Here is a 13690-nt window from a genome sequence, read left to right as displayed (position 1 = left end):
TGTATATACACCCTCTGTGATCCCTCCCCCCCCCCCCCTGTATATACACCCTCTGTGATCCCTACCCCCCCTGTATATACACCCTCTGTGATCCCTCCCCCCCCCTGTATATACACCCTCTGTGATCCCTACCCCCCTGTATATACACCCTCTATGATCCCTACCCCCCCTGTATATACACCCTCTGTGATCCCTACCCCCCCCCAAAGATATACACCCTCTGTGATCCCTACACCCCCCCTGTATATACACCCTCTATGATCCCTAACCCCCCCCCCCCCGTATATACACCCTCTATAATCCCTACCCCCCCCTGTATATACACCCTCTATGATCCCCATCCTGTATATACACCCTCTGTGATCCCTACACCCCCCCTGTATATACACCCTCTATGATCCCTACCCCCCCTGTATATACACCTTCTATGATTTCCCCCCCCCCATGTATATACACAGTCTCTATGATCTCTATCCTCCGGCATATATACACTCTCTATGATCTCCATCCTCCTGTGTATATACGCCCTCTATGATTCTGGGTGTGTGGAGGTCTCGGGTCCCCTGATACGGGGTCCGGTGACACGCCCACTGCGGGGTGCCCGGCACCCCTCTCCCCTCCCCCACCGGAGAAGTCATAGATCCCGGTTCTCCGTCCTTCTGGCCGTGTGTGGTCGGAGTGAGAAGGGCGGGGGACCTCCCGGGCCCGGTACATATCCGCCTCAGGCCCCAGTCATGTCCGGAGCCTCCTCTCCCTTCACACACACCGGTCGCCACACACCACCCGCCCGCTTTGCCCTCCCTCACACTCGGTTTCCCCGGTTAGCCCCGGCGCCCGCTCACCTTACTCTCTCCCCGTCTCCTCACCGGGCGTTGGCAGCTCTGCACAGGGTTTCCTCGGCTGGCAGGCAGGGGCAAAGCACAGCGTCATTACGTCACCCCGCTCCAATGGCTCGAACGCCGTATTAAAGTCAATGAGTAGACGCCGGGGCGGCCATGTTTATTAAGGGCAGGCTGCACCTTCCCGCCATGAAGAAGGAAACATCCCCATTTTATGTAGTAGCAGAACACTGTCGTCATTACAAACCTTAAAATTAGGTTTGTGGTCGTTACTTATCAGCTGTCAGGCTTTTTTGTGAAGTGAATTGGCAAAAGTTGCCCGCAGTGAAGATGGCTGACCGCCGTGCGCCACATCCGGTCAGCTGTACGGTGCTTCCGGTTGGTTTAGCCTCAGGACTGGCGGCTGGTATACAGTGAAGTTGAGGTGGTGAGTGATGTGTATCTGAGCTGTGACAACGTCCGGAGGGGCCCCGGGGGCCTGGCCACGCCTGCATGTCATCCCCATAGAAGGTCTGTATATCTGCAATGTGTTTCTATGTATCTGGCCAGACACACAGATCAAAGCTTTTCTGCACATCTGGCCGTTGTTATTCGTTTTCAATTTTGCAGAGAGAGAGAGGGAGGGGGGAGCCTTTCCATGTATTTGTGACAGCGACCCCCCTATGGGGAAAACCCTCTCACTTCCTGTTCCTGTGACACCAGTACAAGAAAAGAAGGGGGTGGAGGAGTCACTGTCACTGGGAATTAAAGGTACGGCAGCAATACAATTTATCATTAGCATAGAGGAAGATAGAGATCATAGAGAGTGTATATACAGGGGGGTAGAGATCATAGAGAGTGTGTATACAGGGGGGTAGAGATCATAGAGAGTGTGTATACAGGGGGGTAGAGATCATAGAGAGTGTGTATACAGGGGGGTAGAGATCATAGAGAGTGTGTATACAGGGGGGTAGAGATCATAGAGAGTGTGTATACAGGGGGGGTAGAGATCATAGAGAGTGTGTATACAGGGGGATAGAGATCATAGAGAGTGTGTATACAGGGGGGTAGAGATCATAGAGAGTGTGTATACAGGGGGGGTAGAGATCATAGAGAGTGTGTATACAGGGGGATAGAGATCATAGAGAGTGTGTATACAGGGGGGTAGAGATCATAGAGAGTGTGTATACAGGGGGGGTAGAGATCATAGAGAGTGTGTATACAGGGGGATAGAGATCATAGAGAGTGTGTATACAGGAGGATAGAGAGTGTATATACTGGAGGATAGAGAGTATGATCTCTATCCCCCCTGTATACACACTCTCTATCCTCCAGTATATACACTCTCTATGATCTCTATCCTCCTGTATACACAGAGAGTGTATATTACAGGAGGATAGAGAGTGTGTATACAGGGGGATAGAGATCATAGAGAGTGTATATTACAGCTAGGGTTGCCAACTCATCCCTTTAAAACAGAACACATATGAATTACACAGGTTCTGAGGCTAATTTAATGCAAATAAGGCACCAAGTGAGTTTAATTACCTCCTTAATCAGCCTCAGAACCTGTGTAATTAATATGTGTTCTGTTTTAAAGGGATGAGTTGGCAACCCTAATTACAGCAGGGTAGAGCGTGTATATACAGGAGGATAGAGATCATGGAGAGTGTATATACAGGAAGATAGAGAGTGTATATACAGGGGGATAGAGATCATAGAGAGTGTGTATACAGGAGGATAGAGATCATAGAGAGTGTGTATACAGGGGGATAGAGAGTGTATATACAGGGGGATAGAGATCATAGAGAGTGTGTATACAGGAGGATAGAGATCATAGAGAGTGTATATACAGGGGGATAGAGATCATAGAGAGTGTATATTACAGGAGGATAGAGTGTATATACAGGAGGATAGAGATCATAGAGAGTGTATATTACAGGAGGATAGAGATCATAGAGAGTGTATATTACAGGAGGATAGAGTGTATATACAGGAGGATAGAGATCATAGAGAGTGTATATTACAGGAGGATAGAGATCATAGAGAGTGTATATTACAGGAGGATAGAGAGTGATATATACAGGAGGATAGAGATCATAGAGAGTGTGTATTCAGGGGGATAGAGAGTGTATATACAGGGGGATAGAGATCATAGTGTATATACAGGGGGATAGAGATCATAGAGAGTGTATATTACAGGAGGATAGAGTGTATATACAGGAGGATAGAGATCATAGAGAGTGTATATTACAGGAGGATAGAGAGTGTATATACAGGGGGGGTAGAGATCATAGAGAGTGTATATACAGGAGGATAGAGAGTGTATATACAGGAGGATAGAGATCATAGAGAGTGTATATTACAGGAGGATAGAGATCATAGAGAGTGTATATACAGGAAGATAGAGATCATAGAGAGTGTATATACAGGAGGATAGAGATCATAGAGAGTGTATATACAGGAAGATAGAGATCATAGAGAGTGTATATACAGGAGGATAGAGATCATAGAGAGTGTATATTACTGGAGGATAGAGATCATAGAGAGAGTGTGTGTGTGTGTGTGTGTGTGTGTGTGTGTGTGTGTGTGTGTGTGTGTATATATAATCACACACAATTTGATCGCAGAGAGTGTATGTATACAGGGGGATAGAGATCATAGAGAGTGTATGAATATAGGGGGGATAGAGATCACAGAGGGCGCCCACAGGGGGATAGAGATCACAGAGAGTGTATATATACAGGGGGACAGTCAAATCGCATGATGAGCCTATTGCCGGCAATCGCTGTGACTTCGCTGTGCTGCACCAATATTATAAAATCATTTCCTGCCTCTCTTTTGGCGATTTCAGGTGCGACTTGCGGAGACTTCTGTGTGTGAAGCGGCACAGATGTCCTCAAAGTCACCCCCGAAGTCACACTGACCTGCGGCTTTGAAATGGTGCGATTTCAGATGAAGTTGCTGGTCTCAGAGCCACAATCCATGTGAATGAGGGTCTAGCGGCTCTCTGCCCCTCCAGAGCTCACTGGAGCCCCGGGCTGTGGAGGGGGTGGCTGGCTCAGGCTCTCCTCTCAGCGGCTCTCCTCTCAGCGGCTCGCTGCCGTTCAGGAATCTGGGGGGATCTCGACATTATTGTATATCTCTAAGGTCACCCTAAAGAGGACTTCAGCCCACTTGTCAGCTGAGTCTGGGACACAGGAGTGCAGAACCAAGTGCAGTCATGTGACCCGCTGGAGAGGTCCGGCCAAAAGATCCTCAGCCCTACTTCTCCTTTCACTTCCTTCAATCACTTCTAGTAGGGAAGCACCGATCCCATTTTGTTCATGAGAACCGCAACTGTTTTGTTTACACATCAGCTGTTAGCGATGGTACAAAACATTTGAAAAGTAATTTACAAATTAAATAAGTGTAATGTGTTTTAATGTTTGTTTTTTCAATGTGAAACCTGTAAATATATGTAAAGGTGGAAAAATATTAACGCGCAAAGCAAAAAGAAAAACAAGTTTTTTAATTTTTAATAGTTTATGAAATGGAAGTGAATAAAAAAAAGCAAAGTTCTGCCTGCAACAAAAAAAAAATTAAAGGGGTTCTAAAGGTAATTTTTATTTTTATTTTTTAACCACTTAAGACCCGGACCTTTAGGCAGCTAAAGGACCCGGCCAGGTTTTTTCGATTCGGCACTGCGTCGCTTTAACAGACAATTGCGCGGTCGTGCGACGTGGCTCCCAAACAAAGTTGGCGTCCTTTTTTCCCCACAAATAGAGCTTTCTTTTGATGGTATTTGATCACCTCTGCGGTTTTTATTTTTTGCGCTATAAACAAAAATAGAGCGACAATTTTGAAAAAAAATGCAAAATATATAAAAAAAAAACGTTTTTTTCCCTCAGTTTAGGCTGATACGTATTCTTCTACCTATTTTTGGTAAAAAAAAAATCACAATAAGCATTTATCGGTTGGTTTGCGCAAAATTTATAGCGTTTGCAAAATAGGGGATAGTTTTATTGCATTTTTATAAAAAAAAATATATATATATTTTACTACTAATGGTGGCGATCAGCGTTTTTTTTTTTCGTGACTGCGACATTATGACACTTCGGACAATTTTGACACATTTTTGGGACCATTGTCATTTTCACAGCAAAAAAAAGCATTTAAATTGCATTGTTTACTGTGAAAATGACAATTGCAGTTTGGGAGTTAACCACAAGGGGGCGCTGAAGGGGTTATGTATGACCTAATATGTGTTTCTAACTGTAGGGGGGTGTGGCTGTAGGTGTGACATCATCGATTGTGTCCTCCTATAAAAGGGATCACACGATCGGTGACGGCGCCACAGTGAAGAACAGGGAAGCTGTGTTTACACACAGCTCTCCCCGTTCTTCAGCTCCGGGGACCCATCGCGGGACTCCAGCGGCGATCGGGTCCCGCGGTCCCGGAGCTTCGGACTGGGTCGCAGGCGCGCGCCGTTGACCGGGCACTAGCACAGGACGTACCTGTACGTGCATGTGCCCAGCCGTGCCATTCTGCCGACGTAAATGTGGAGGAGGCGGTGCTTAAGCGGTTAAATAACAAACATGTCATACTTGCCTCCACTGTGCAGCTCGTTTTGGGGTCCCTCGGTGGCTGTCTCGGCTCCTCCCCGCAAGAACTAACCCCCTTCGTGCAAGCTCTCTCATAGCTGCCGACCGTATCACCCGGCCCCAGCCCCCGGCAGCCACGTTATTGGATGTGATTGACAGCAGCGCGAGCCAATGGCTGCGCTGCTTTCAATCAACCAATGGATGAGCCGAGAAGCTAGCGCGTTCACGACGCGGGACTTTCAAGGCATCGGATAAGTAAACGCCTTGTTTATGCCTAGATCTCACCTGTCTATTTCTGTCATTGCCTGTATGAATTTTCCTGACGTTTTGAAAGTTCTCCATTTCTCCCAGACTAATCTACTTCTAGCCTCTCCTCCCATTTCTCCACGTCCCAGATATTCAATTTCTGATAAAAATGTATTATTATTATTATTAATAATAATAATTATATATATATATATATATATATATCGTATTTATCGCGGTATAACGCGCTCCCGCGTATACCGCGCACCCCCAAAGTGGCCTGAATTCCTGTGGAAAAAACGTTTTTTAGTTTTTTTGTACTTACAGTTTTGGTGTCTTGCGCGGCGGCCTCGTCGGGTCGGGCGTTCGTCTTCGGCGGGTCGGGCGTCCGTCTTCGGCGGGTCGGGCGTCCGTCTTCGTCGGGTGTCCTCTTCGGCGGGTCGGGTGTCCTCTTCGGCGGGTCCGGCGTCCTCTTCGGCGGGTCCTCGCGTCCTCCCCGCTCGTTTCCCGCCACGAGTTTTGAATACTGCGCCGGCATATACCGAGCGCAGTACACTCGTGAATCTTCGGGCAGGCTCAGCAACTGTCGCGCTGACGTCCTGTACGTACAGGACGTCAGTGCGAGAGGCGCCGAGACTGCCCGAAGATTCACGAGTGTACTGCGCTCGGTATATGCCGGCGCAGTATTCAAAACTCGTGGCGGGAAAGCGGGTATCGGCGTATATCGCGCACCCACGATTTTGCCCTGATTTTCAGGGCAAAATAGTGTGCGGTATACGCCGATAAATACGGTGTATATATATGTGTGTGTATGTTTTCTTTGGGGGCCTGTAAGATCGCTGGTGCCATGTAGGTCTCCTGAAGATCTGTCAGTGTATCTAGGTACATACCATATGGGCAAGCAGATACACTGACGGGAAGAATCACAAAACTGTGATTGGTTGAAATCTGCCAAACTTGTACTGTGTCCAATCACAGCATGGGTCAGTAGGGGGCACGTGCATGCTTGCCCTGAACCCGGAAGAAAGGCTGCGGCATACAGGTACATTGCCCAGCCTGGAGCTGCCCACAGAATAACTACTGTGGGCAGGCGGCGAGCGATTAAGGGCATACCACTGATTTTCGCTATGGGCCGGATAACAATTATTACAAGTGATTTTCAAACACTTTCTTGTGCCATTTCATCAGAGGAGGAGAAGGGGCGATTGTAAACGGCGGACCTTGCTTTTAGGTGACTCTATAATAATTTTGTGCGTTATCACATAGTGTTGTGTGCCGTCTGCTGGTCTTGATTTGTGTCGTTCCATTTCTAATTGACCTTTATGTATGTTATACACAGGTTCCAGTACTGACTTTCTGGTTTAGTCCCCTGTTCAGCATCATGGCAGAGAGGAACAGTACTAGCTGGTCCAAGAAGGTGGCAGCCTTCTGTGCCAATCCAAGGTCCTTCTTAGCCAGCACAACCGTGGAGAGCTTTGTGGATGATCTGTTAAAAGATCTGAAGAGTGAAAGTTTGAACGAACAAACAAAGGTATTTGAGCAAATTAAGTCTTGGAATCTTTAGCCGGTAAAGTCTTTTTTTTTTTTTTTTTTCTTGGTTCCTGTAAATCAGGGATAGGCAATTAGCGGACCTCCAGCTGTTGCAGAACTACAAGTCCCATGAGGCATAGCAGGACTCTAACAGCCACAAGCATAACACCCAAAGGCAGAGGCATGATGGGACTTGTAGTTTTGCAACAGCTGGAGGTCCGCTAATTGCATATCCCTGCTGTAAATGCTCCTCTAAAGCAGTGGTTCTCAACTCCAGTCCTCAAGGCGCCCCAACTGGTCATGTTTTCAGGATTTTCAGGATTTCTCTCAGATGCAACGGCTGCGGTAATTACTAAAGCAGTGAAACTGATCAAATCACCTGTGCAAAATAATGGCTAGCCTGAAAACATGACCTGTTGGGGCGCCTTGAGGACTGGAGTTGAGAAATCTGGCCACAGTTAGAGCTATGAGAGACACCAGACAATGGGGAAGATTTACGAAAACTGGAGAGTGCAAAATCTGGTACAACTCTGCATAGAAACCAAAGCTTTCTGGGATACTCCTGCCCGTGCATCCCCAGAGGCTTTAGGGCATTTTCCACATTGTGAATGCGCAGCTGAATGTCATATGGAGGGCGGCTGCAAAAACCTAAAAGACAGCCGGCCCCATGATGACTAAAGAAGATCGGGTTGTGGCTGGGGACCCGGCATGCGAAGGTGGAGTGGCAAGTTGTACCAGACGTGAGTATGCTTCCTGAGGATGTCCCAGCAGTCAAAGTAAGAGGGCAAGGAAAACTGGGGTAGGGGAGAGAAGGTCCTCTTTAAATTATGTAAAAGAGAAATTCAGGAATCAAAAAAACAAACATACATGCATGCCTAGATGACTTCAGCTTCGACCTCAGGTGCAGAGGTGCCCCGCCTCACCTAAGACCAAGAACTGGGCGATCAAACACTGCTGATCGCTCGGTTCTCAGTCATCAGTGTGCAGAGAGTCAATAACTGTCAGTCAGTGGCTCTCTGCTCTGCCCTTCCAGCACTCACTGGATCTGCTGGCTTAGGCTCTCTGCTGATCCCTGAGAGGCTGAGCCAGCTGCCGGTCCAGGCATGCGGGTGGATCCCGACTGTCGGCTGAGGGCAGAACGGAGTGCATTCCTGTGACCCACAAGAGAAGTAGAGCCAAAAGAGCTTTGGCCCTACTTCTTTTTTTTTAAATGTATAGTTATTGTTTAAAGCGACAAACAAAAACTCGTACACAGGATCGGATTTTCTGCAGACAAAGCGTCAGGAAAATGGCCAGGAACTTGTCTTGCATACAAACGGCACACAATTGTCGGCCAACAAACACAAACGTAGTGACGTATTACGTTGTTTTTCAGCTCTTTAGTGCCACCCTTTAGGCAGCTTCTGCTAACGTTGTGTTTGGTGAGCATTGCTTCTTAGCATGCGTGTTTGTACTGTGGACTTTTGTCTGACGGACAGACCATTGTAAAAATTTAGTAACTAGGGAAAAGATCTTACCATCTTTTTCCAGTGAGATCCATGGTGTTGTTGAGTACCAAAAATCTCACAAGATGCTCCAGCTGGACAGTGACAGCGATGCCTCACCCACCTAGAGTGAGTGAAAAACTTATATAGCGCAACACATGCGAACTGAATCGCCTCTGGGCGCTGTATCCATTCCGTGAGTGAAACCCTTTGACCTCAGAAGAGATGGGTTTTAATCCTTCTCCCAGGTAAGTATGAATCTTAAAAACAAAAACAAAAAACGTACTTCTCTTTTAACCACTTTAAGCAAAATTTTAAATAACGAACATGTTATACTTGCCTGCTCTGTGCAATGGTTTTGCACAGAGCAGACCAGATCCTCCTCGTCTCTGGTCCCATCCTGTCGCTCCTCCCTCCTGCTGGGTGCCCCCCACAGCAAGCGGCTTGGCCCCATTCCCTCTGTCTCCTGGTTGGCTCACTGGCTGTGATCGACAGCAGTAGGAGCCAATGGCTTCCACTGCTGCCAAAAGCCATCCAGAAGTGCAAGTCCCCAGAGTGGCAAGGCTTTTGTGGACATCGCTGGGTCGAGATGGGGATTAGGTAAGTATTAGGGAGGGCTGCTGCGCACACATAGAATGCATGAAGGTAAAAAAAACCTTGTGCCTTTACAACTACCGTATTTATCGGCGTATATCGCGCACTATTTTTCCCTTAAAATAAGGGGGAAATCGTGGGTGCGCGATATACGCCGATAGCCGCTTCCCGCGCTCAGTTTGAAATCCTGCGCAGACATATACCGAGTGCAGTACACTCGGGTACATTCGGCCAGGCTCGGCTTCGCTCGTGCTCATGCATAAATGTCACAGAGCGCGAGCTAAGTCGAGCCTTGCCGAATGTACCCGAGTGTACTGCACTCGGTATATGTCGGGGGAGGCGTTCGAACTGAGCGCGGGAAGCAGGGACTCGACGTGAGGCGCGCGCTGGAGAAGCCGGGAGGACACCATCGAGGCCGCAGACGGACGCCGGACCGGACGATGGACGCTGGGAAGACACCAAAACTGTAAGTAATAAAATCATATAACTTTTTTTTTTACAGGAATTTCGGGGGCAACATTAGGGGTGCGCGGTATACGTGGGAACGCGTTATATCGCGATAAATACGGTACTTTAGTTGAACAAGCTGAAGTTAGAAGCTGATTGGTTACCATCCATAGCTGCACCAATTTTAGTAAATCTACCCCATTGTTTGTTCTTGCAGTGTTCTGTAACTGACACCGATAATAACTTTTTCTGTTCTAGGTTTTAATGCTGAATCTTTTATTGGAGTTTCCTACAACCTTGTGTCCAGAGAAAGCTGCAGGTGAACTTACTGCTGAGATCCTGATGAATATTTTACATCAAATGTCAACTTCAGTCAAAAGTATAAGTTTAAGGTGCCACCTTCTTTTGGCAATCGAGACTGTGCTGATCACTACTGATAACTTCAACTGCAATTGCAAAGTATCCCTGGACTTTGCCTCTTCGCTAATGTACCTTATATCAGACATCAACGACAAAAAGCAGGGGTCATCCAATAGGCCGGTACGTGTCATGGCTTGCGAGTGCCTTCGAGAACTGGAGTACTGCTACCCGGGGCTCCTGTCACAAAGGCTGGAACATTTATACACAATGCAGCAACAGGAAATTACTAGTGCTCATCAGTCATACACGCTGCTATACAGTGTTGCCCTCAAGAATGCAGTACAGATCCTAGCACAGAAAGAGGGACCGTCTGATGGAAACCTTAAGCAAATGCTGACAAGCAATGGCAGTTTTGTTTGGAGCGCCACGAAAGACATGAAGGAACTGAAGCCGTCATCAGGAGAGCAGCTTTTTCTGCTACCATCAAACAATGAGACAAAAGAATTTAAATCTATCTTGGCTCTGCTATTAGAGGACTCCTATCTCTTTACTGCTGCATGCCAAAGCACTCTGTTTTGGCAAATAACACAGATTGTGGCCATGGTTCGTACCATATCGCCCGTCATTTTCAAGTCTCAGCTCGTGCGACTGTTTGGAACAAAAGACGTATCGTGTTTTCACGGCATTCTTCAGATGAAAGCAGTCTTCACCGATAGTTTGTTCACAGCTGAAGATGAGCACTTTCTTCTCCAGAGGCTGGTGGGGATGACGCAGCACCCACTTCTCTCTACGCCGTTGAAGCTGTTCTACTTAGATTGTCTGTTGCACTTTCCGGAGAACAGACCGCTAAACTCGAACCCTGGGGAGAACCTACCGGTCCTACTGACTGTCAAAATGACATCATCCTTATTCCCCAATATTTTCAATGACTGTACCACAATGCTCTGCAGGCAGAATTTGCTGAGTATGGTCTACCTGGAAAACGAAGGCTATCGCTCTGAGAAGGGTATAGGATACTTATTTGAACATCTCATGGCGCTGTATAGCATGGTTGACAAAAATGCATGCAGAGAGATTACAGCAACCTTTTTCCGCTCTGTGTATCTTTTTGTTCGCTACTTTCATTTTTGTGATAAGCACATGGAGAACTTGACTGAAACTCTGTTAGCGCTGTACAAAAGCCAAAGTTCTCTTGCACTTTATTTTATTAATTTGATTAATCAGACACAGATTTTACTGGAATTTCAGCCTTGGCCAGGGTCATTGTCTAAAGGTTTACAAAGGCACGTAGTCAACCTTCCTATGGAAAGTTCAACTATGAAGTTTCTTCGTTGCCATCTCAAAGTTCTCTGTAGGGTCGCCCAAGAAAATACCATTTCACAAACGAGTACAGTCCTCTTCTTAAGACGTTTGGTTTTTCAGTCTGACCTGTGCCAAAAGGGGGACTGGGGTTTAGGTAATGCTTTGTTGTCTGTCTGCAAACACGTTCTCCAACATGAGCATCTAAACGTTGTCTTCATGCACTTGGCAGATCTTTTACAGCATCTGATGCACCATTTTGAAGACATTGACATCCAAGACCGCTCGCGCCTGTATTACATTCTCTTGACCAATGTTTCCAACGACAAGCTCGGTAAAATTCTCAACATGTCCCCGATGGGCGGTCCAACAAAAACGAGGTCTTTGTCCTCGATAATGACTGAAAGTGAGAACTTCTCCACCTTGCTTACAATTCACAATACCGAGAAAACGATTCTGTGTTTGTGTCCCATTCATGATGAAAAGGGTGCTTTGTTGCCTTTTGCTGAAGATTTTATGGAAGAAACTCCATCAGCTGAATATGATCTTGAACATTACTATCGATACCTTGAGGATCACGCTTCCTCATTGCTCGCTTTGAAGTACCATTTGACTTTCAAAGGAGAGGTTGAGAAAAAGTTTCATAAACTCTCTTGTATTGTGCTTCACTTTGAACTTTCGAATGCTAATTATAAAGAAATTGGTGACATTAATGTAATGTGTCTCTACGCTGACAGAAAACCTCCAGTGGTCACTATTTATTTGGTTCCCAAAGAACCATATCCATCCATATTGGGTGTAAATGCCACATTTAATGCTGAGGATGGGTGCACTTATCTTTCAAGATTCGAACCTTTGCATATTTCATTCCCAGAACTCTTCGTTTCTATTCCTGTGCCAGAGTCTTGCCCATTGGATGCCCGGTACCACCTGTTTGGCAATCTCTGGCAAACTATGCAGCCTGATGATCAAAGCCAGTGTGAAGAAAGCATATTCTGCCACAAGATGTCAAAAGAGTCTCTGCAAGTCTTTGTGCAGTCTCATTTTTCTAAATTTGTGGTGTCTTATCATGATCACGAATACAAAATTGCCATTTTGCTACCACCCAGGTTCCACATTTTGATTCATGCTCATTATCACGAGGACACGGCTTGTTTTGACATTCGAACTGATAACTGGAGAATACTGCCATACTTGAATTCCCATCTTCGTGATCTGTCAAATAACACGTGAAGAAATGATTATGAATGTTCCAGTAGTGGCGCAGAAGTGGTCGATCATTTTAAATGCTGAATTCATTTTCAGTTTGATAGTTTAGAAGTTACTAAAGGCAAAGGGCAAGGTACACTTGGCCTTATCCCTCAGGGCTGCAGCCACGTGACTAGATAAGTGTCATTCCCATGAATAATGGTTCAGCCCAGGGATCTCCAAACTACAGCTATCCAGCTGCTGCAGGACTACACATCCCATGAGGCATTGTAAAACGCTGACATTCACAAACACAACTAGGCATGATGGGAATTGTAGTTCCTGAACAACTAGAGGGCCATAGTTTGGAGACCCCTGGTTTAGCCTAAAAAAAAGATCTACTTCTGTACCCATTAAAGCACTTATATATACGATAAAGGGAATCTGTCAGGATAGGAATTTGGCTGAATGTAACGCTGACTTTTTTGAAATGTGAAAGCCTAAAGGGCTGTCATACTTCCCCATTTAGGAAAACCAAGATTTGGAACACATATGCAGCCAGTTAGACGTTGGGATATATAATTGTTCAGTCAGTAAGTCTCCAAATCGAAGGATCAGGATCACAGTCCTGGAGCTTGAAAATTTTTGCAATGACGGCTCATTATTCTATCCCTTTTATAGTACATTAAATTTCCAAAAGTATTGGGACGCCTGCCTTTACACACGCGTGAATTTTAATGGTGTCTTAGTCCATAGAGTTTAATATTGAGTTGGCCCACCCTTTGCAGCTATAACAGCTTCAACTCTTCAGGGAAGGCTGTCCACAAGGTTTAGGAGTGTGTCTATGTGAATATTTGACCATTCTTCCAGAAGCGCATCTGTGACAAGAACGAATGGCTCACAGTCCAATTCATCGCAAAGGTGTTCTATCGGATTAAGGTCAGGCCAATCAAGTTCCTCCACCCCAAACTCACTCATCCATGTCTTTATGGACTTTGCTTTGTGCATTGGTCCAAATCATTTGGTGGAGGGCGGATTATGGTGTGGGGTTGTTTTCATGAGGTTGGGCTTGGCCCGATAGTTCCAGTGAAGGGAACTCCTTAAGGTGTCAGGACACCAAGACATGTTGGACATCCATCCT

At 46.2% G+C, this 13690-nt stretch overlaps 2 protein-coding genes across 2 annotated transcripts in view; one reads left to right on the top strand and one right to left on the bottom strand.

Annotated features, from left to right (window-relative positions):
* Positions 1–944, bottom strand: part of CDC42 (cell division cycle 42) — a 60220-nt gene extending 59276 nt beyond the window's left edge. Inside the window, 1 exon segment of the mRNA XM_040326288.1 lies at positions 843–944. The gene's annotated coding sequence lies outside the window, so the exon portion shown is untranslated.
* A 179-nt stretch (positions 945–1123) lies between these two features.
* AP5B1 (adaptor related protein complex 5 subunit beta 1) lies at positions 1124–12779 on the top strand. The gene is made up of 3 exons (XM_040326286.1): positions 1124–1349; positions 6987–7178; positions 9961–12779. The coding sequence occupies exons 2-3, from the start codon at positions 7029–7031 to the stop codon at positions 12592–12594; spliced, it is 2784 nt and encodes a 927-aa protein (XP_040182220.1). The 5' UTR covers positions 1124–1349; positions 6987–7028; the 3' UTR covers positions 12595–12779.
* Positions 12780–13690: the final 911 nt, after the last annotated feature.

This window comes from Rana temporaria, chromosome 10 (genome assembly GCF_905171775.1).
Source record: "Rana temporaria chromosome 10, aRanTem1.1, whole genome shotgun sequence".
Taxonomy (NCBI): domain Eukaryota; kingdom Metazoa; phylum Chordata; class Amphibia; order Anura; family Ranidae; genus Rana; species Rana temporaria.
The sequence above is the reverse complement of the archived record's forward strand: the minus strand, read 5'-3'. Positions and strand labels throughout refer to the sequence as shown.